Below are 24,148 nucleotides of genomic sequence, written 5' to 3'. Positions count from 1 at the left end.
AATAAAATGACCCTGCCAATCACAACATGCAGAAATTTAAAAAAAGACATACACAAACTGCTCTTTCTGTGATCAATATTTACAATCACTTTTGTTCTCAAACCAAGAAACTCTGGCAAAACAAAAACGGATTTGTCATTGATTTGAGCATATTTTTTATGCTAAATGCAGTACCTGTGAGGGTTTATGGACAATATTTATAATTGTTTTCTGTTGTTAATTGATTTCAAATACTAAATATATACATACATTTGCATAAGGCAGCATATTTGCCCACTCCCATGTTGAGAAGAGTATTAAATACTTGACAAATCTCTCTTTAAGGTTCATCTTGAACGGATAGAAAATGTACGATTAAATATTTGAATTGATTGACAGCTCTGGAGGAATTTGCCCTGGAATGATGAAAGATGCAAATACACCATACATTTTAGGATACAATTTAAAACAGTGAAATGATAACAACTTGAGCAGCTTTCGTTGGTTGACAGAATGATAATTTTGACATACCTCTTTAGGTGGATTTTAAGAAATACGGACAAAACTACAGTTGAACATCGTTATGCTAAGTATTCATTAGCAAAATTAGTTTTGAATTTGTTTCTTGTGAATGCTGCATATGCTGAGTTATGAAGGCCAGTCAGATGACGGCATGAGTTTAACAAACATCAAACATATAGAGTTCATTCCATGTATGCTAAGGTGAGACATATGATGATATATACAGTATATATACACACACTACATTTACAGGAAAATACAAAGCTCAACTCATTTCATGAAGTCTAGGGTGAGACCTTGGCCTTGGCCGGGGCGACTGAGAGTTTCAGTCGACAACATAGATGGTACACGAGGACAGGTCTGATGTTCTGATCTCTTATGCCATAAATGAGAGAAATCAGACATCTGGGGAAGATGAAAATAAGCACATAAAAAACAATCTGGATGCGCACAAACACTATCCTCGTAACAATGTTTGACATGGCTACAAGGAAAGATTGGTGTATAGTTGACAAGAGACTGAGGCCCAGCTGCACCAGATGCAGCAGCAGAGTATTACGAGCCTTCTGGGCTGAAGCTTTGTTTGTGGAGGCTGACCTGGCTGCTATCATCACACCTATATAGGAAGAAATGACTGCTAAACCAGCTGATACAAACAGAAAATAAGTGTAGGCTTTATCATAAAGACCAGAAATTGGGCCAAGAAGTATGTTTACTTTGCCACAATACTTTTCCATCTGCAGGCTCTCCAGGTTGTCAAATGGAAAATCTAACAGTAAAATAACTTGTGTGAGGACATGTAGTGAACTGAAGGACCAAACCACAGTGATAGCCACTGCTGTGTTTCTGATGGTGATGATGGTAGCGTGCCTCAGTGGGTAGCACACAGCCACATATCTCTCCAGAGACATCACCACCAGTGTGAGAGGGGAGATTACTATTGTGAGATCGGCCAACATGACGAGAACGCCACATACAGGATATGTCAGTTTTACTCTACAAGCAGACAGGAGGTACAGTAACTGACTCACTGCCATCTGTACAGTGTCTGCAAAAAGGAGGTTAAACAGAAGAATGTAACGGGAGGTCTCACGAAACACCAATTTACTCCTCAAGGTGAATAACATGACCCCATTAATGAAGAGAAACACACAGCATGGTACTGTAGTCAGAGTGGAAAATAACACTCTTTCCAGTAAGCCTTGATACTGCTGTCCAGCAGTGATGTTGGTCTGAGATTGAGTTGCGTGTGACATTTCAGAGAAGCATTTAAGACATGAGAAATTTATCTTGTTGATGTCATTGTAATAATATTAATAACAAGTGTATTTAGTATAGGACCTTTCATAGAACACAATTCACAAAGTGCTTTACAAGAACAAAAATGAATTAAAAACAGTAAAACCATCAAACAATAAACAAATTGTAATAAATAAATCTTTTCCTGTTTGTATTGTGAGAACAATGAAAATCCAACATCCTTTAAGCACAGATGCCCGTTGAGTCACATCATCCAGGTCTGTGCTTGTTTCCATGCAAGCAGAACTGGTCTGCAGGTGTTACCTGCCCTCAAACTGTGTATATCAGCTTTGCCCTGCCCTAAACCATGTTCACGTGACCCCATCACATGTCAGCATGGTTAACAGAGTAGTAATAGGTAATGTAATCTCTGCCCTATTATTCCCCAATACCCCTGTCCATGTGATCGTGTCTTACATAGTTTAAACTTAGTATACAAGTAAGTAAACTTAATTCTATAGTGCCTCTCAACAGCTGATTAGACTGTTGTCAGAACATGAAATAGGCGTTATCATTAAAACACCTTTCAACTTATCATCTCATACCCCCACCCCCCCAACTGTTATTGTGAAAATGGTGTGGTCGAAACTGGATCCGGAAAGCGGAGAGGTCCGCGCATGGGTCCGCGCAGTGCACGGAGGAAATGCGCCAGGAGATTTGCAACGGGGATCCTTCCACACCGGGCAAGCGGGCGTCATTCACCCGCCGAGTTGAATCTTCCGGGCAGACTGAGTGGCCGACCGACCCCACCGTGGAGAAACACCGGAGCCTGATCCGTGTCCTAACAGCTGATCAATGAGAGATGACGTGACCTCCAGAGGGTTGGACTCCTACACGGATTCAGATGTCCCAAATCATAAATATAAATAAGAAATAATGGAACTTTGTGCTGTATATGATAAAGTATGATGATAGTGAAGCTGAAAATGAAGACAAATATGAATTATTGATTAACTAGATTCACATGATTTGAGTCAAGTGATTGACCTATTTTGTTATTTCAGAGTTCTTTTTGCAATCGGTTCATTTTATAAGTAGTTTAATTTAAAATCAATACACGGGCTGGATAAGACCTGTGACCCTTAAAGTAACCGTGTTTATTTCCATTGAATAAGAGTGCATTTACACATTAATTATCATTGTTGCATTGATAAACCTTACAGTGAGGGTGTCAATAAATAAAACGACACGGTCGTAAGCCTTCTCCAAGTCCACTAAACACATGTAGACTGGATGAGCAAACTCCCATGACCCATCCATGAGCCCCGCAAGGGTAAAGAGCTGGTCCACTGTTCCCCGGCCAGGACGGAATCCACATTACTCCTCCTGGATCTGAGGTTCGACAATCGGTTGGAGCCTCTTTTCCAGCATCCTAGAATGAACTTTCTCGGGGAGGCTGAGCAGTGTGATACCCAGATAATCTGAGCACACCCTCCAACCGCCTTTTTAAAAATGGGAACCACCACCCCGGTCTGTCATTCCACAGGTACTGACCCCGAACTCCACACGACACTGAAGAGGCAAGTCAACCAAGACAGTTCAACAATGTCCTCAACCTTAAGCATCTCAGGGCGAATCTCATCTACCCCTGGTGCCTTACCGCTGAGGAGCTTTTTGACTACCTCAGCAACCTCTTCCAAGGATATGGACAAGCCTTCCCCCGAGTCTTCAAGCTCGGTCTCTACGTCCTCTACGGAGGACGTGTTGGTCGGGTTCAGGAGTTCTTCAAAATGGTCAAACACCAAGTACACTTAAGAACCACCCTATGCTTGAACATGGTGTTCGTTATGGCCAATCCATGACTACCACAGAAGTTCAACAACAAAGATCAGGCAGGCCATTCCTCCCAATCACCCCACTCCAGGTTTCTCCATCTTTGCCCATGTGTCTGTTGAAGTTCCCAAGCAGACCTATACTTTCTTTTCTGATTGTTAGGAGCTTGTCTTGTCTGAGTCTGTGTTTCAGTCTTGTGCTGTTTTATTCTGTAATGTTATGTTATATTATTCTGTGTGTGTGTGTTTTTGTCTTGTCCTGTTTATTCTCACACTGTCACATTTTCAGTGTGTTTGTGAACCCCAGGAATAATAGCTGCTGCAATGCTGTAGCTAATGGGGATGTTAATAAACTAAATAAATAAAATGACCCTGCCAATCACAACATGCAGAAATTAAAAAAAAGACATACACAAACTGCTCTTTCTGTGATCAATATTTACAATCAGTTTTGTTCTCAAACCAAGAAACTCTGGCAAAACAAAAATGGATTTGTCATTGATTTGAGCATATTTGTTATGCTAAATGCAGTACCTGTGAGGGTTTATGGACAATATTTATAATTGTTTTCTGTTGTTAATTGATTTCAAATACTAAAAATACACATACATTTGCATAAAGCAGCATATTTGTCCAATCCCATGTTGATAAGAGTATTAAATACGTGACAAATCTCTCTTTAAGGTTCATCTTGAACGGATAGAAAATGTACGATTAAATATTTGAATTGATTGACAGCTCTGGAGGAATTTGCCCTGGAATGATGAAAGATGCAAATACACCATACATTTTAGGATACAATTTAAAACAGTGAAATGATAACAACTTGAGCAGCTTTCGTTGGTTGACAGAATGATAATTTTGACATACCTCTTTAGGTGGATTTTAAGAAATACTGACAAAACTACAGTTGAACATCGTTATGCTAAGTATTCATTAGCAAAATTAGTTTTGAATTTGTTTCTTGTGAATGCTGCATATGCTGAGTTATGAAGGCCAGTCAGATGACGGCATGAGTTTAACAAACATCAAACATATAGAGTTCATTCCATGTATGCTAAGGTGAGACATATGATGATATATACAGTATATATACACAAACTACATTTACAAGAAAATACAAAGCTCAACTCATTTCATGAAGTCTAGGGTGAGAGCTTGGCCTTGGCCGGGGCGACTGAGAGTTTCAGTCGACAACATAGATGGTACACGAGGACAGGTCTGATGTTCTGATCTCTTATGCCATAAATGAGAGAACTCAGACATCTGGGGAAGATGAAAATAAGCACATAAAAAACAATGTGGATGCGCACAAACACTATCCTCGTCACAATGTTTGACATGGCTACAAGGAAAGAGTGGTGTATAGTTGACAAGAGACTGAGGCCCAGCTGCACCAGATGCAGCAACAGAGTATTACGAGCCTTCTGGGCTGAAGCTTTGTTTGTGGAGGCTGACCTGGCTGCTATCATCACACCTATATAGGAAGAAATGACTGCTAAACCAGCTGATACAAACAGAAAATAAGTGTAGGCTTTATCATAAAGACCAGAAATTGGGCCAAAAAGTATGTTTACTTTGGCACAATACTTTTCCATCTGCAGGCTCTCCAGGTTGTCAAATGGAAAATCTAACAGTAAAATAACTTGTGTGAGGACATGTAGTGAACTGAAGGACCAAACCACAGTGATAGCCACTGCTGTGTTTCTCATGGTGATGATGGTAGCGTGCCTCAGTGGGTAGCACACAGCCACATATCTCTCCAGAGACATCACCACCAGTGTGAGAGGGGAGATTACTACTGTGAGATCGGCCAACATGACGAGAACGCCACATACAGGATATGTCAGTTTTACTCTACAAGCAGCCAGGAGGTACAGTAACTGACTCACTGCCATCTGTACAGTGTCTGCAAAAAGGAGGTTAAACAGAAGAATGTAACGGGAGGTCTCACGAAACACCAATTTACTCCTCAAGGTGAATAACATGACCCCATTAATGAAGAGAAACACACAGCATGGTACTGTAGTCAGAGTAGAAAATAACACTCTTTCCACTAACCCCCGCCCAACAGTGATGTTGGTCTGAGATTGAGTTGCGTGTGACATTTCAGAGAAGTGTATTTAGTATAGGACCTTTCATAGAACACAATTCACGAAGTGCTTTACAAGAACAAAAATGAATTAAAAACACTAAAACCATCAAACAATAAAAATCCAACATCCTTTAAGCACAGATGCCCGTTGAGTCACATCATCCAGGTCTGTGCTTGTTTCCATGCAAGCAGAACTGGTCTGCAGGTGTTACCTGCCCTCAAACTGTGTATATCAGCTTTGCCCTGCCCTAAACCATGTTCACGTGACCCCATCACATGTCAGCATGGTTAACAGAGTAGTAATAGGTAATGTAATCTCTGCCCTATTATTTCCCAATACCCTGAGGCATGTGATCGTGTTTTACATAGTTTAAACGTAGTACACAAGTAAGTAAACTTTATAAACCAGAGTTACAAGGTGCTTCACACCAATACAATACAACAAGAATTTTAGCGAATTACCAAACATAAAGACTGAAAAGGTGGGTTTTTAAAAGCTTTTTCAAATATGGCATCAATAAGCTGAACTAAAACAGTACAAGCTTAATCCGCCTTTATCTTTAGCCTCAACCTTGAGACACTTCCAACATTTGATCGTCAGCTCCCAGCGGTCTTCAGCTAAAAGATCTGAAATGTATGTGGAGCCCGACCACCGTTTTCATACTGTATAATCACCTGAAACTAAGAATCGTGTTATATCTACATAAAGGACGGGTCCTCATCACGGAGTAATGAGTAATGAAGTTGCACCATTGGTCGAAGTGAATGATAACGTTATCTCTATCTCTAAGGCTGAGCCCAGCCACCCCACGAAGAAAACTAAGACAAGAGACAACCCTGGCGGAGGCCAACACCCCCTGGAAACATGTTTAACTTTGTGCCGAGTATACGGACACAGCTCTCACTTTGGTTATACAAGGACCGAATAGCTCGTAACAACGACCCCGGAACTTTGCCAGAACTTCTTTGAGGTCAACCCAAAGTCCTTCTCGATGGTCTCCCCGGAATTCCTCCCACACCTGGGTTTTTGCTTTGACGGCCGCCGCAGCTGCAGCCCTTCTGGTCAACCGGTATCCATCAGCTGTTTCCGGGGACCCCGGGCCTTCTTCGGCTTGACGGCCCCCTTCACTGCTGGTGTCCACCGGCGGGTTCTTAGGTTGCCGCCCCGACAGGCGCCGATGACCTTCTGACCACAACTCCTAGCAGCCTCTTCCACAATGGAGGCTCTGAGCATGGCCCACTCGGATTCCATGTCCCCAGCCTCCACCGGGATGCACGAGAAGCTCTTCCGGAGGAACCTATGCTCGAACATGGTGTTCGTCATGGCCAATCCATGACTAGCACAGAAGTCCAACAACAAAGCACCACTTGGGTTCAGATCAGGAAGGCCGTTCCTTCCAATTACACCCCCCCACCCCCCACCCCTCTGGTTCTCTGGGGAGAACTCCTTCACAGCGGTGCTCAGCCGGGGGCTTGTGAGCATCCCCACACCCGCCCGGCGCCTCTCACCCTGGGCAACTCCGAAAAAGGCGAAAGTCCAGCCCCTCTCCAGGAGTGTGGTTCCAGAACCAGAGCTATGCATGGAGGTAAGCCCAACTATATCTAGCTGGTATCGCTCCACCTCCCACACCAGCTCCGGTTCCTTCCCCGCCAGAGAGGTGACATTTCCCGTACCCAGAGCCAGTCTGCAATGCCAAGGATCAGCACGCCTAGATCCCCGCCTTTAACTGCCGCCCGGCTCACACTGCACCCGACCCCGATGCCTATCCCTGCGGGTGGTGGGCCCAAAGGGTGGACATTAGAATCAGTTTGTAAATTATATATAGGCTATTGAAAGAAAGTCTGGATGTTTCCTCATAAATATCTAATCGTGAATAAGGTTAAAGAAGTGTCCTTAGACATTATTCATAAATATTACCCTACCAATCACAACATGCAGAAATTTAAAAAAGACATATACAAACTGCTCTTTCTGTGATGAATATTCAGAATCAGTTTTGTTCTCACACCAAGAAACTCTTTAAAGTCTTTAAGGATATGATCAATGACAAAAACGGATTTGTCACTGATCATATCTTTAATTTTTTACATTATTATGGGAAAATGTGGTATTTGGTTTTGTTTGGAAAAAAAGAAGACATATTTTCTTATAATAGCTTTGATATGTTGGCAAAAATCTTTTATTCATAAATATAAATTTAACGATAAAAAGCCATATTTTGTTGAGCAACACGTGAAACTGCTCTCTAATTTGACTAACAAAAATGCTATCAATATACTTAACATCTGTCTTTTATAATATAATGTGATATATGTGATATACCCCTGGCTCTTTTGTTATTGTTTTATTTCTTTACTGAATCTGTGTTATGTTATTTTATCTGTCTCTCTGTGTCTCTCTGTGTGTCTCTGTGCGTAGTCTGTCTGCTCCTCTCTCTCTCTCTGTTAAGACACAACTGACACTTATGTGGAATAAGTACGTAATTTAAAACCAATGATCACAAACAGCAGTGACACTCGACTATTTCTAATAAATATGGTGGATGGATTTAGAAATGTGGAATCGGAGGAATTAAAACTCCAGGAGAACAGCGGGGAGAGAGGGGAGGGAAGTCAAAGGCGTTCATGGGATGCATGTTTTATCATCTTATCAGAATCAGATCATTTATATCACATATAATATATCATTTATATCGTTTATGGTAGATTATCAGTGCGAGCACCTGGACGAGCCGACACACGGCACGGTGGAGGGGGGTGAGAACGAGGTGCTGTAATTTATCAATACAATGTTCACGTCCTTTTTGTAAAATAAAACAAATGTTCGTCGTAACTTATTTTTTGGGAACAAATATAATTAATGAAACATTATTTAAAAGTTTTCTGCATCTGCTCTTCTGATTTATAGAATATGATTTTACAGGGCAATACATTTTCAGAAGAATTAAATGTTCAGATGAAGGCTGTGATAAATAATAATCATTTAACTAGTAATAATAATGGTCCAAAATTATGTAAAACGCGTAGCTTTAATTCAAAAACCTTCAAATTTTCTGAGGGGACAACCTCCAAACCCAATATCTCCTAGTATCTTTTATTCACTGTATAAATTCAGAATGTGTGTCTGTATAATATATAGGAGCATTCTGACTGGGTCACTACTCATAAAACCTGATGAACAGCTCAAACACCTCAGCTCTGTATGTATACCCGCTTGTCTGCTGTTGATTCCAGCCTGTAAACATACTATAATATATTATAGTGATACTACAAATAACACAGGAAAGCACTTTAAGTATTAACACTATGTATAAACACTACACCTTAACCCTACAATGTTCCAGTGTGAATATTATTGGAGTATTATTGGCCTACTATAGAAGACGCATAGCCCAAGTATAATAATATAGCAATAAAATTACAACTAATTATGACTGACACAGTTTAACATGCTTAAAGAAATAATGAATGAAGTCGACAGAGATTGCTGAAACCAGCCGATACACACATCAATATGTGAATAACGGGAGTACCGGCACTTATCCACTTCAAGCACTGTACGTATATGTACACTACATTTACAAGAAAATACAAAGCTCAACTCATTTCATGAAGTCTAGGGTGAGACCTTGGCCTTGGCCGGGGCGACTGAGAGTTTCAGTCGACAACATAGATGGTACACGAGGACAGGTCTGATGTTCTGATCTCTTATGCCATAAATGAGAGAACTCAGACATCTGGGGAAGATGAAAATAAGCACATAAAAAACAATCTGGGTGCGCACAAATACTATCCTTGTAACAATTCTCGAAAGAGCTGTGAGGATGGGGTTGTAAATGGTTGAAGAGAGACTGAGGCCCAGCTGCACCATATGCAGCAACAGAGTGTTACGAGCCTTCTGGGCTGAAGCTTTGTCTGTGGAGGCTGACCTGGCTGCTATCATCACACCTATATAGGAGGAAGTGATTGCCACACCAGCTGATACAAACAGAAAACAGGTGTACGCTTTGTCATAATGATCAGACATTGGCCCAAGAAACATGGCTATGTCGGAGCAAAAGTCATTCATCTGCAGGCTCTCCATGTCCTCAAATGGAAAATCTAACAGTAAAATAACTCGTGTGAGGACATGTAGTGAACTGAAGGACCAAACCACAATGATAGCCACTGCTGTGTTTCTGATGGTGATGATGGTAGCGTGCCTCAGTGGGTAGCACACAGCCACATATCTCTCCAGAGACATCACCACCAGTGTGAGAGGGGAGATTTCATTCGTGAGATCAGCAAGCATGGTGAGAACACCACATACAGGATATGTTAGTGTTATTCTAGATGCAGATATTAGATACAGTAACTGACTCAGTGCCAGCAGCACAGTATCTGCAAAAAGGAGGTTAAACAGAAGAATGTAACGGGAGGTCTCACGAAACACTAATTTACTCCTCAAGGTGAATAACATGATTCCATTGATGAAGAGAAACACACAGCATGGTACTGTAGTCACAGTGGAAAATAACACTCTTTCCACTAACCCCCGCCCAACAGTGATGTTGGTTTGAGATTGAGTTGCGTGTGACATTTCAGAGAAGCATTTAAGACATGAGAAATTTATCCTGTTGATGTCATTGTAATAATATTAATAACAAGTGTATTTAGTATAGGACCTTTCATAGAACACAATTCACAAAGTGCTTTACAAGAACAAAAATGAATTAAAAACAGTAAAACCATCAAACAATAAACAAATTGTAATAAATAAATCTCTTCCAGTTTGTATTGTGAGAACAATGAAAATCCAACATCCTTTAAGCACAGATGCCCGTTGAGTCACATCATCCAGGTCTGTGCTTGTTTCCATGTAAGCAGAACTGGTCTGCAGGTGTTACCTGCCCTCAAACTGTGTGTATCAGCTTTGCCCTGCCCTAAACCATGTTCACGTGACCCCATCACATGTCAGCATGGTTAACAGAGTAGTAACAGGTAATGTAATCTCTGCCCTATTATTCCCCAATACCCCTGTCCATGTGATCGTGTCTTACATAGTTTAAACTTAGTACACAAGTAAGTAAACTTTATTTCTATCGTGCCCCTCAACAGCTGATTAGACTGTTGTCAGGCCATTAAATAGGCGTTATCAGTGGCTATAAGCCCCATAGATGTGGGCCAATAGATGCCTACTACACTAGGGTGACCATATTTTCAAACCCCCAAAACGGGGACACTTAAGTGAACCGCACATCCACGCGCTAATATGCACACACCATAGGCGTTTTCATCAGGATGGCTAACTTGGCGCACCTGTGGCGCATTTGAAAACGGAGTGGGATCAGAAAGAAGGTATTATTATAGGTGGCTGCATTACAGGCTGTTACAATCATGACTTATCACATTCACTACTTTCACCCCCTTTAATCACAGGACTATCCCCGTCATGACGCACTGACAGTTTGGGAGTCCTGTAGAGAGTTTCCCTCAGAGGAAATGTATTGTTGTCTGGGCCTTCGTACATTATTTTTCAACTTGTTTTGTCTCAGGCTAAAATTAAAATTGTGGAGCTCAGAGGACAGTTTGTCCAGGAGACACCGGTTGTCCACTGGTGGAGACACCGGTGGAGACACCGGGTGAAAGACAGAACGGACAATCCCTGAGGGAGTTATAAGCGTAGCGAAATGCCTCTTGATTCGCAGAGGGAACTGTGTAGAATAATTAATCAAAACGACACGTTTGATGTGCACATAAGTACGGAGGGTTCTGTGGTTCAAAACTACACTATAAGTAACCAGCGGATATCTGTTGTGTCCATGCGTAATGTTGGCTTGACCGCGCGCAAAACCACTCTCTACAGAGACTGCAGTGGTGCGCTGTGCTGGCTCTCTATATACTTATCTCATGCACACACATTAATTAATGAGTCGGACATGATAAACATCTATGTCAGTATAATATTATTATTTTAATTGTGGTGAAAACTGGGACAATCTGTTAGTGACTGTTGAAAACCGGGACATTTGAGTGTTTTACAGATATGTGTCAGGACTCGGGACACGTCAGCTTGAAACCGGGACTGTCCCGGAAAAACCGGGACGTCTGGTAACCGTATACTACACCCACTAGTAGGTTTTATCATCTATTCACATGATAGATCACCGAAAGAAGGTATAAAAGAACACAACGGCGACCTCTAGCGACCGTAAAAGACAAAGCTCCTATCTGAGTCCCCAACACACCTCAGCTGGCCCCTTTCGACGTGAAGGAGTAGCGTCTCTACTCCGATCTCTAAGGCTGAGCCCAGCCACCCTACAAAGGATGCTCATTTCGGCCGCCTGTGTCCGCCATCTCATTCTTTCGGTCACTACCAAAAGCTCATGAACATAAGTGAAGGTTGGAACGTAGATGGACCGGGAAATCGAGAGCTTTGCCTTATAGCTCAACTCCCTCTTCACCACAACGGTCCGGTACAGCGCCCGCATAACTGCAGACGCTGCACCGAACCGCCTGACCCGCTCCATTTTACCCTCACTCGTGAACAAGACCCCGAGATACTTGAACTCCCTCAGACTTGGAGGTACTGATTCTCATCCCGACTGCTTCACACTCGGCTGCAAACCGCCCCAGTGCGTGCTGAAGGTCACGGTTTGATGAAGCCAACAGACAGGCCCGCCGTTAGGCGGGGGCAAAGGGTACAGCTGTCCCCGGGCCCAAGGCCAGGGGGGGGACCCATGCAAAGGTTTATGGTTGACCCTTAAATGGGATCAAGAACAACACTTTACTTACTGAGTTATATCACTGACAGTACAAGTTAAATGTATTTTCATGATAAATAAATGTATTGGTATCATTAGAACACCTTTCAACTTATCATTTCATACCCCCACCCCCCCACTGTTATTGTGAAAATGCGGTTGAAACAGGATCCGGAAAGCGGCGAGGTCCGCGCATGGGTCCGCACATGGGTCCGCGCAGCGCACGGAGGAAATGCGCCAGGAGAGTTGCAACGGTGATCCTTCCACACCGGGCGTCATTCACCCGTCGAGTTGAATCTTCCGGGCAGACTGAGTGGCCAACCGACCCTTACCGTGGAGAAACACCGGAGCCTGATCCGTGTCCTAACAGCTGATCAATGAGTGATGACGCGACCTCCAGAGGGTCGGACTCATACACGGATTCAGATGTCCCAAACCATAAATATAAATAAGAAATAATGGAACTTCCTGCTGTATATGATAAAGTATGATGATAGTGAAGCTGAAAATGAAGACAGTAGTTTAATTTAAAATCAATACACGGGCTGGATAAGACCTGTGACCCTTAAAGTAACCGTGTTTAATTCCATTGAATAAGAGTGCATTTATACATTAACCATCATTGTTGCATTGATAAACCTTACAGTGAGGGTATCAATAAATAAATAAATAAAACGACACGGTCGTAGGCCTTCTCCAAGTCTACAAAACACATGTAGACTGGATGAGCAAACTCCCATGACCCCCGCAAGGGTAAAGAGCTGGTCCACTGTTCCCCGGCCAGGACGGAATCCACATTACTCCTCCTGGACCTGAGGTTCGACAATCGGTTGGAGCCTCCTTTCCAGCATCCTAGAATGAACTTTCTCGGGGAGGATGAGCAGTGTGATACCCAGATAATCTGAGCACACCCTCCAACCGCCTTTTTAAAAATGGGAACCACCACCCCGGTCTGTCATTCCACAGGTACTGACCCCGAACTCTACACGACACTGAAGAGGCAAGTCAACCAAGACAGTTCAACAATGTCCTCAACCTTAAGCATCTCAGGGCGAATCTCATCTACCCCTGGTGCCTTACCGCTGAGGAGCTTTTTGACTACCTCAGCGACCTCTTCCAAGGATATGGACAAGCCTTCCCCCGAGTCTTCAATCTCGGTGTCTACGTCCTCTACGGAGGACGTGTTGGTCGGGTTCAGGAGTTCTTCAAAATGGTCAAACACCAAGTACACTTAAGAACCACCCTATGCTTGAACATGGTGTTCGTTATGGCCAATCCATGACTACCACAGAAGTTCAACAACAAAGATCAGGCAGGCCATTCCTCCCAATCACCCCACTCCGGGTTTCTCCATCTTTGCCCATGTGACCGTTGAAGTTCCCAAGCAGACCTATACTTTCTTTCTGATTGTTAGGAGCTTGTCTTGTCTGAGTCTGTGTTTCAGTCTTGTGCTGTTTTATTCTGTAATGTTATGTTATATTATTCTGTGTGTGTGTGTGATTTTGTCTTGTCCTGTTTATTCTCACAATGTCACATTTTCAGTGTGTTTGTGAACCCCAGGAATAATAGCTGCTGCAATGCTGTAGCTAATGGGGATGTTAATAAACTAAATAAATAAAATGACCCTGCCAATCACAACATGCAGAAATAAAAAAAAAAGACATACACAAACTGCTCTTTCTGTGATCAATATTTACAATCAGTTTTGTTCTCACACCAATAAACTCTGTCATTGATTTGAGCATATTTTTTATGCTAAATGCAGTACCTGTGAGGGTTTATGGACAATATCTATAATTGTTTTCTGTTGTTAATTGATTTCAAATACTAAATATATACATACATTTACATAAAGCAGCATATTTGCTTTGATAAGAGTATTAAATACTTGACAAATCTCTCTTTAAGGTACATCTTGAACGGATAGAAAATGTACAATTAAATATTTTAATGGATTGACAGCTCTGGAGGAATTTGCCCTGGAATGATGAAAGATGCAAATACACCATACATTTTAGGATACAATTTAAAACAGTGAAATGATAACAACTTGAGCAGCTTTCGTTGGTTGACAGAATGATAATTTTGACATGCCTCTTTAGGTGGATTTTAAGAAATACTGACAAAACTACAGTTGAACATCGTTATGCTAAGTATTCATTAGCAAAATTAGTTTTGAATTTGTTTCTTGTGAATGCTGCATATGCTGAGTTATGAAGGCCAGTCAGATGACAGCATGAGTTTAACAAACATCAAACATATAGAGTTCATTCCATGTATGCTAAGGTGAGACATATGATGATATATATATACACACACTACATTTACAAGAAAATACAAAGCTCAACTCATTTCATGAAGTCTAGGGTGAGACCTTGGCCTTGGCCGGGGCGACTGAGAGTTTCAGTCGACAACATAGATGGTACACGAGGACAGGTCTGATGTTCTGATCTCTTATGCCATAAATGAGAGAACTCAGACATCTGGGGAAGATGAAAATAAGCACATAAAAAACAATGTGGATGCGCACAAACACTATCCTCGTCACGATGTTTGACATGGCTACAAGGAAAGAGAGGTATATAGTTGACAAGAGACTGAGGCCCAGCTGCACCAGATGCAGCAGCAGAGTATTACGAGCCTTCTGGGCTGAAGCTTTGTTTGTGGAGGCTGACCTGGCTGCTATCATCACACCTATATAGGAAGAAATGACTGCTAAACCAGCTGATACAAACAGAGAATAAGTGTAGGCTTTATCATAAAGACCAGACATTGGGCCAAGAAGTATGTTTACTTTGGCACAATACTTTTCCATCTGCAGGCTCTCCAGGTTGTCAGATGGAAAATCTAACAGTAAAATAACTTGTGTGAGGACATGTAGTGAACTGAAGGACCAAACCACAGTGATAGCCACTGCTGTGTTTCTGATGGTGATGATGGTAGCGTGCCTCAGTGGGTAGCACACAGCCACATATCTCTCCAGAGACATCACCACCAGTGTGAGAGGGGAGATTACTACTGTGAGATCGGCCAACATAACGAGAACGCCACATACAGGATATGTCAGTTTTACTCTATAAGCAGCCAGGAGGTACAGTAACTGACTCACTGCCATCTGTACAGTGTCTGCAAAAAGGAGGTTAAACAGAAGAATGTAACGGGAGGTCTCACGAAACACCAATTTACTCCTCAAGGTGAATAACATGACCCCATTAATGAAGATACACACACAGCATGGTACTGTAGTCAGAGTGGAAAATAACACTCTTTCCACTAACCCCCGCCCAACAGTGATGTTGGTCTGAGATTGAGTTGCGTGTGACATTTCAGAGAAGTGTATTTAGTATAGGACCTTTCATAGAACACAATTCACGAAGTGCTTTACAAGAACAAAAATGAATTAAAAACACTAAAACCATCAAACAATAAAAATCCAACATCCTTTAAGCACAGATGCCCGTTGAGTCACATCATCCAGGTCTGTGCTTGTTTCCATGCAAGCAGAACTGGTCTGCAGGTGTTACCTGCCCTCAAACTGTGTATATCAGCTTTGCCCTGCCCTAAACCATGTTCACGTGACCCCATCACATGTCAGCATGGTTAACAGAGTAGTAATAGGTAATGTAATCTCTGCCCTATTATTCCCCAATACCCCTGTCCATGTGATCGTGTCTTACATAGTTTAAACTTAGTATACAAGTAAGTAAACTTTATTTCTATCGTGCCCCTCAACAGCTGATTAGACTGTTGTCAGGCCATTAAATAGGCGTTATCAGTGGCTATAAGCCCCATAGATGTGGGCCAATAGATGCCTACTACACTAGGTCGACCATATTTTCAAACCCCCAAAACGGGGACACTTAAGTGAACCGCACATCCACGCGCTAATATGCACACACCATAGGCGTTTTCATCAGGATGGCTAACTTGGCGCACCTGTGGCGCATTTGAAAACGGAGTGGGATCAGAAAGAAGGTATTATTATAGGTGGCTGCATTACAGGCTGTTACAATCATGACTTATCACATTCACTACTTTCACCCCCTTTAATCACAGGACTATCCCCGTCATGACGCACTGACAGTTTGGGAGTCCTGTAGAGAGTTTCCCTCAGAGGAAATGTATTGTTGTCTGGGCCTTCGTACATTATTTTTCAACTTGTTTTGTCTCAGGCTAAAATTAAAATTGTGGAGCTCAGAGGACAGTTTGTCCAGGAGACACCGGTTGTCCACTGGTGGAGACACCGGTGGAGACACCGGGTGAAAGACAGAACGGACAATCCCTGAGGGAGTTATAAGCAGAGCGAAATGCCTCTTGATTCGCAGAGGGAACTGTGTAGAATAATTAATCAAAACGACACGTTTGATGTGCACATAAGTACGGAGGGTTCTGTGGTTCAAAACTACACTATAAGTAACCAGCGGATATCTGTTGTGTCCATGCGTAATGTTGGCTTGACCGCGCGCAAAACCACTCTCTACAGAGACTGCAGTGGTGCGCTGTGCTGGCTCTCTATATACTTATCTCATGCACACACATTAATTAATGAGTCGGACATGATAAACATCTATGTCAGTATAATATTATTATTTTAATTGTGGTGAAAACTGGGACAATCTGTTAGTGACTGTTGAAAACCGGGACATTTGAGTGTTTTACAGATATGTGTCAGGACTCGGGACACGTCAGCTTGAAACCGGGACTGTCCCGGAAAAACCGGGACGTCTGGTAACCGTATACTACACCCACTAGTAGGTTTTATCATCTATTCACATGATAGATCACCGAAAGAAGGTATAAAAGAACACAACGGCGACCTCTAGCGACCGTAAAAGACAAAGCTCCTATCTGAGTCCCCAACACACCTCAGCTGGCCCCTTTCGACGTGAAGGAGTAGCGTCTCTACTCCGATCTCTAAGGCTGAGCCCAGCCACCCTACAAAGGATGCTCATTTCGGCCGCCTGTGTCCGCCATCTCATTCTTTCGGTCACTACCAAAAGCTCATGAACATAAGTGAAGGTTGGAACGTAGATGGACCGGGAAATCGAGAGCTTTGCCTTATAGCTCAACTCCCTCTTCACCACAACGGTCCGGTACAGCGCCCGCATAACTGCAGACGCTGCACCGAACCGCCTGACCCGCTCCATTTTACCCTCACTCGTGAACAAGACCCCGAGATACTTGAACTCCCTCAGACTTGGAGGTACTGATTCTCATCCCGACTGCTTCACACTCGGCTGCAAACCGCCCCAGTGCGTGCTGAAGGTCACGGTTTGATGAAGCCAACAGACAGGCCCGCCGTTAGGCGGGGGCAAAGGGTACAGCTGTCCCCGGGCCCAAGGCCAGGGGGGGGACCCATGCAAAGGTTTATGGTTGACCCTTAAATGGGATCAAGAACAACACTTTACTTACTGAGTTATATCACTGACAGTACAAGTTAAATGTATTTTCATGATAAATAAATGTATTGGTATCATTAGAACACCTTTCAACTTATCATTTCATACCCCCACCCCCCCACTGTTATTGTGAAAATGCGGTTGAAACAGGATCCGGAAAGCGGCGAGGTCCGCGCATGGGTCCGCACATGGGTCCGCGCAGCGCACGGAGGAAATGCGCCAGGAGAGTTGCAACGGTGATCCTTCCACACCGGGCGTCATTCACCCGTCGAGTTGAATCTTCCGGGCAGACTGAGTGGCCAACCGACCCTTACCGTGGAGAAACACCGGAGCCTGATCCGTGTCCTAACAGCTGATCAATGAGTGATGACGCGACCTCCAGAGGGTCGGACTCATACACGGATTCAGATGTCCCAAACCATAAATATAAATAAGAAATAATGGAACTTCCTGCTGTATATGATAAAGTATGATGATAGTGAAGCTGAAAATGAAGACAGTAGTTTAATTTAAAATCAATACACGGGCTGGATAAGACCTGTGACCCTTAAAGTAACCGTGTTTAATTCCATTGAATAAGAGTGCATTTATACATTAACCATCATTGTTGCATTGATAAACCTTACAGTGAGGGTATCAATAAATAAATAAATAAAACGACACGGTCGTAGGCCTTCTCCAAGTCTACAAAACACATGTAGACTGGATGAGCAAACTCCCATGACCCCCGCAAGGGTAAAGAGCTGGTCCACTGTTCCCCGGCCAGGACGGAATCCACATTACTCCTCCTGGATCTGAGGTTCGACAATCGGTTGGAGCCTCCTTTCCAGCATCCTAGAATGAACTTTCTCGGGGAGGATGAGCAGTGTGATACCCAGATAATCTGAGCACACCCTCCAACCGCCTTTTTAAAAATGGGAACCACCACCCCGGTCTGTCATTCCACAGGTACTGACCCCGAACTCTACACGACACTGAAGAGGCAAGTCAACCAAGACAGTTCAACAATGTCCTCAACCTTAAGCATCTCAGGGCGAATCTCATCTACCCCTGGTGCCTTACCGCTGAGGAGCTTTTTGACTACCTCAGCGACCTCTTCCAAGGATATGGACAAGCCTTCCCCCGAGTCTTCAATCTCGGTGTCTACGTCCTCTACGGAGGACGTGTTGGTCGGGTTCAGGAGTTCTTCAAAATGCTCGACCACAAAGTCAGTCATCATTGACTTTGTGGTCAAACACTAAGTACACTTAAGAACCACCCTATGCTTGAACATGGTGTTCGTTATGGCCAATCCATGACTACCACAGAAGTTCAACAACAAAGATCAGGCAGGCCATTCCTCCCAATCACCCCACTCCAGGTTTCTCCATCTTTGCCCATGTGACCGTTGAAGTTCTCAAGCAGAACTATACTTTTTTTCTGATTGTTAGGAGCTTGTCTTGTCTGAGTCTGTGTTTCAGTCTTGTGCTGTTTTATTCTGTAATGTTATGTTATATTATTCTGTGTGTGTGTGTTTTTGTCTTGTCCTGTTTATTCTCACACTGTCACATTTTCAGTGTGTTTGTGAACCCCAGGAATAATAGCTGCTGCAATGCTGTAGCTAATGGGGATGTTAATAAACTAAATAAATAAAATGACCCTGCCAATCACAACATGCAGAAATAAAAAAAAAAGACATACACAAACTGCTCTTTCTGTGATCAATATTTACAATCAGTTTTGTTCTCACACCAATAAACTCTGTCATTGATTTGAGCATATTTTTTATGCTAAATGCAGTACCTGTGAGGGTTTATGGACAATATCTATAATTGTTTTCTGTTGTTAATTGATTTCAAATACTAAATATATACATACATTTACATAAGGCAGCATATTTGCTTTGATAAGAGTATTAAATACTTGACAAATCTCCCTTTAAGGTACATCTTGAACGGATAGAAAATGTACGATTAAATATTTTAATGGATTGACAGCTCTGGAGGAATTTGCCCTGGAATGATGAAAGATGCAAATACACCATACATTTTAGGATACAATTTAAAACAGTGAAATGATAACAACTTGAGCAGCTTTCGTTGGTTGACAGAATGATAATTTTGACATACCTCTTTAGGTGGATTTTAAGAAATACTGACAAAACTACAGTTGAACATCGTTATGCTAAGTATTCATTAGCAAAATTAGTTTTGAATTTGTTTCTTGTGAATGCTGCATATGCTGAGTTATGAAGGCCAGTCAGATGACAGCATGAGTTTAACAAACATCAAACATATAGAGTTCATTCCATGTATGCTAAGGTGAGACATATGATGATATATATATATACACACTACATTTACAAGAAAATACAAAGCTCAACTCATTTCATGAAGTCTAAGGTGAGACCTTGGCCTTGGCCGGGGCGACTGAGAGTTTCAGTCGACAACATAGATGGTACACGAGGACAGGTCTGATGTTCTGATCTCTTATGCCATAAATGAGAGAACTCAGACATCTGGGGAAGATGAAAATAAGCACATAAAAAACAATGTGGATGCGCACAAACACTATCCTCGTCACGATGTTTGACATGGCTACAAGGAAAGAGAGGTATATAGTTGACAAGAGACTGAGGCCCAGCTGCACCAGATGCAGCAGCAGAGTATTACGAGCCTTCTGGGCTGAAGCTTTGTTTGTGGAGGCTGACCTGGCTGCTATCATCACACCTATATAGGAAGAAATGACTGCCAAACCAGCTGATACAAACAGAGAATAAGTGTAGGCTTTATCATAAAGACCAGACATTGGGCCAAGAAGTATGTTTACTTTGGCACAATACTTTTCCATCTGCAGGCTCTCCAGGTTGTCAAATGGAAAATCTAACAGTAAAATAACTTGTGTGAGGACATGTAGTGAACTGAAGGACCAAACCACAGTGATAGCCACTGCTGTGTTTCTGATGGTGATGATGGTAGCGTGCCTCAGTGGGTAGCACACAGCCACATATCTCTCCAGAGACATCACCACCAGTGTGAGAGGGGAGATTACTACTGTGAGACTGGCTAACATGACGAGAACGCCACATACAGGATATGTCAGTTTTGCTCTACAAGCAGACAGGAGGTACAGTAACTGACTCACTGCCATCTGTACAGTGTCTGCAAAAAGGAGGTTAAACAGAAGAATGTAACGGGAGGTCTCACGAAACACCAATTTACTCCTCAAGGTGAATAACATGGTCCCATTAATGAAGAGAAACACACAGCATGGTACTGTAGTCACAGTGGAAAATAACACTCTTTCCACTAACCCCCGCCCAACAGTGATGTTGGTCTGAGATTGAGTTGCGTGTGACATTTCAGAGAAGCATTTAAGACATGAGAAATTTATCCTGTTGATGTCATTGTAATAATATTAATAACAAGTGTATTTAGTATAGGACCTTTCATAGAACACAATTCACAAAGTGCTTTACAAGAACAAAAATGAATTAAAAACAGTAAAACCATCAAACAATAAAATTGTAATAAATAAATCTCTTCCTGTTTGTATTGTGAGAACAATGAAAATCCAACATCCTTTAAGCACAGATGCCCGTTGAGTCACATCATCCAGGTCTGTGCTTGTTTCCATGCAAGCAGAACTGGTCTGCAGGTGTTACCTGCCCTCAAACTGTGTATATCAGCTTTGCCCTGCCCTAAACCATGTTCACGTGACCCCATCACATGTCAGCATGGTTAACAGAGTAGTAATAGGTAATGTAATCTCTGCCCTATTATTCCCCAATACCCCTGTCCATGTGATCGTGTCTTACATAGTTTAAACTTAGTATACAAGTAAGTAAACTTTATTTCTATCGTGCCCCTCAACAGCTGATTAGACTGTTGTCAGGCCATTAAATAGGCGTTATCAGTGGCTATAAGCCCCATAGATGTGGGCCAATAGATGCCTACTACACTAGGTCGACCATATTTTCAAACCCCCAAAACGGGGACACTTAAGTGAACCGCACATCCACGCGCTAATATGCACACACTATAGGCGTTTTCATCAGGATGGCTAACTTGGCGCACCTGTGGCGCATTTGAAAACGGAGTGGGATCAGAAAGAAGGTATTATTATAGGTGGCTGCATTACAGGCTGTTACAATCATGACTTATCACATTCACTACTTTCACCCCCTTTAATCACAGGACTATCCCCGTCATGACGCACTGACAGTTTGGGAGTCCTGTAGAGAGTTTCCCTCAGAGGAAATGTATTGTTGTCTGGGCCTTCGTACATTATTTTTCAACTTGTTTTGTCTCAGGCTAAAATTAAAATTGTGGAGCTCAGAGGACAGTTTGTCCAGGAGACACCGGTTGTCCACTGGTGGAGACACCGGTGGAGACACCGGGTGAAAGACAGAACGGACAATCCCTGAGGGAGTTATAAGCGTAGCGAAATGCCTCTTGATTCGCAGAGGGAACTGTGTAGAATAATTAATCAAAACGACACGTTTGATGTGCACATAAGTACGGAGGGTTCTGTGGTTCAAAACTACACTATAAGTAACCAGCGGATATCTGTTGTGTCCATGCGTAATGTTGGCTTGACCGCGCGCAAAACCACTCTCTACAGAGACTGCAGTGGTGCGCTGTGCTGGCTCTCTATATACTTATCTCATGCACACACATTAATTAATGAGTCGGACATGATAAACATCTATGTCAGTATAATATTATTATTTTAATTGTGGTGAAAACTGGGACAATCTGTTAGTGACTGTTGAAAACCGGGACATTTGAGTGTTTTACAGATATGTGTCAGGACTCGGGACACGTCAGCTTGAAACCGGGACTGTCCCGGAAAAACCGGGACGTCTGGTAACCGTATACTACACCCACTAGTAGGTTTTATCATCTATTCACATGATAGATCACCGAAAGAAGGTATAAAAGAACACAACGGCGACCTCTAGCGACCGTAAAAGACAAAGCTCCTATCTGAGTCCCCAACACACCTCAGCTGGCCCCTTTCGACGTGAAGGAGTAGCGTCTCTACTCCGATCTCTAAGGCTGAGCCCAGCCACCCTACAAAGGATGCTCATTTCGGCCGCCTGTGTCCGCCATCTCATTCTTTCGGTCACTACCAAAAGCTCATGAACATAAGTGAAGGTTGGAACGTAGATGGACCGGGAAATCGAGAGCTTTGCCTTATAGCTCAACTCCCTCTTCACCACAACGGTCCGGTACAGCGCCCGCATAACTGCAGACGCTGCACCGAACCGCCTGACCCGCTCCATTTTACCCTCACTCGTGAACAAGACCCCGAGATACTTGAACTCCCTCAGACTTGGAGGTACTGATTCTCATCCCGACTGCTTCACACTCGGCTGCAAACCGCCCCAGTGCGTGCTGAAGGTCACGGTTTGATGAAGCCAACAGACAGGCCCGCCGTTAGGCGGGGGCAAAGGGTACAGCTGTCCCCGGGCCCAAGGCCAGGGGGGGGACCCATGCAAAGGTTTATGGTTGACCCTTAAATGGGATCAAGAACAACACTTTACTTACTGAGTTATATCACTGACAGTACAAGTTAAATGTATTTTCATGATAAATAAATGTATTGGTATCATTAGAACACCTTTCAACTTATCATTTCATACCCCCACCCCCCCACTGTTATTGTGAAAATGCGGTTGAAACAGGATCCGGAAAGCGGCGAGGTCCGCGCATGGGTCCGCACATGGGTCCGCGCAGCGCACGGAGGAAATGCGCCAGGAGAGTTGCAACAGTGATCCTTCCACACCGGGCAAGCGGGCGTCATTCACCCGCCGAGTTGAATCTTCCGGGCAGACTGAGTGGCCAACCGACCCTTACCGTGGAGAAACACCGGAGCCTGATCCGTGTCCTAACAGCTGATCAATGAGTGATGACGCGACCTCCAGAGGGTCGGACTCATACACGGATTCAGATGTCCCAAATCATAAATATAAATAAGAAATAATGGAACTTCCTGCTGTATATGATAAAGTATGATGATAGTGAAGCTGAAAATGAAGACAGTAGTTTAATTTAAAATCAATACACGGGCTGGATAAGACCTGTGACCCTTAAAGTAACCGTGTTTAATTCCATTGAATAAGAGTGCATTTATACATTAACCATCATTGTTGCATTGATAAACCTTACAGTGAGGGTATCAATAAATAAATACATAAAACGACACGGTCGTAGGCCTTCTCCAAGTCTACAAAACACATGTAGACTGGATGAGCAAACTCCCATGACCCATCCATGAGCCCCGCAAGGGTAAAGAGCTGGTCCACTGTTCCCCGGCCAGGACGGAATCCACATTACTCCTCCTGGACCTGAGGTT

General features: G+C 43.0%; 4 protein-coding genes across 7 annotated transcripts in view; all 4 read right to left on the bottom strand.

Moving 5' to 3' along the window:
- The window catches only part of LOC141753168 (rap1 GTPase-activating protein 2-like), a 467,886-nt gene that overhangs the window by 122,382 nt on the left and 321,356 nt on the right, over nt 1–24,148 (bottom strand). The window lies entirely within an intron of this gene.
- Nucleotides 786–1,757, bottom strand: LOC141752474 (odorant receptor 131-2-like). The gene has a single exon (XM_074610463.1). It carries the CDS (start codon nt 1,755–1,757, stop codon nt 786–788), a length of 972 nt encoding a protein of 323 aa, XP_074466564.1.
- On the bottom strand, nt 4,718–5,698 carry LOC141752473 (odorant receptor 131-2-like). Its single transcript, XM_074610461.1, has one exon. The coding sequence runs from the start codon at nt 5,678–5,680 to the stop codon at nt 4,718–4,720; it is 963 nt and encodes a 320-aa protein (XP_074466562.1). The 5' UTR covers nt 5,681–5,698.
- LOC141752472 (odorant receptor 131-2-like) lies at nt 9,284–10,246 on the bottom strand. Its single transcript, XM_074610460.1, has one exon. The coding sequence runs from the start codon at nt 10,244–10,246 to the stop codon at nt 9,284–9,286; it is 963 nt and encodes a 320-aa protein (XP_074466561.1).

Source organism: Sebastes fasciatus, chromosome 16 (assembly GCF_043250625.1).
Source record: "Sebastes fasciatus isolate fSebFas1 chromosome 16, fSebFas1.pri, whole genome shotgun sequence".
Taxonomy (NCBI): Eukaryota; Metazoa; Chordata; class Actinopteri; order Perciformes; family Sebastidae; genus Sebastes; species Sebastes fasciatus.
The sequence above is the reverse complement of the archived record's forward strand: the minus strand, read 5'-3'. Positions and strand labels throughout refer to the sequence as shown.

What these genes read in the sequence shown, in the direction of transcription:
- LOC141752472 (XM_074610460.1), bottom strand. Translation starts at nt 10,246, where the DNA reads ATGTCACACGCAACTCAATCTCAAACCAACATCACTGTTGGGCGGGGG.
- LOC141752473 (XM_074610461.1), bottom strand. Translation starts at nt 5,680, where the DNA reads ATGTCACACGCAACTCAATCTCAGACCAACATCACTGTTGGGCGGGGG.
- LOC141752474 (XM_074610463.1), bottom strand. Translation starts at nt 1,757, where the DNA reads ATGTCACACGCAACTCAATCTCAGACCAACATCACTGCTGGACAGCAG.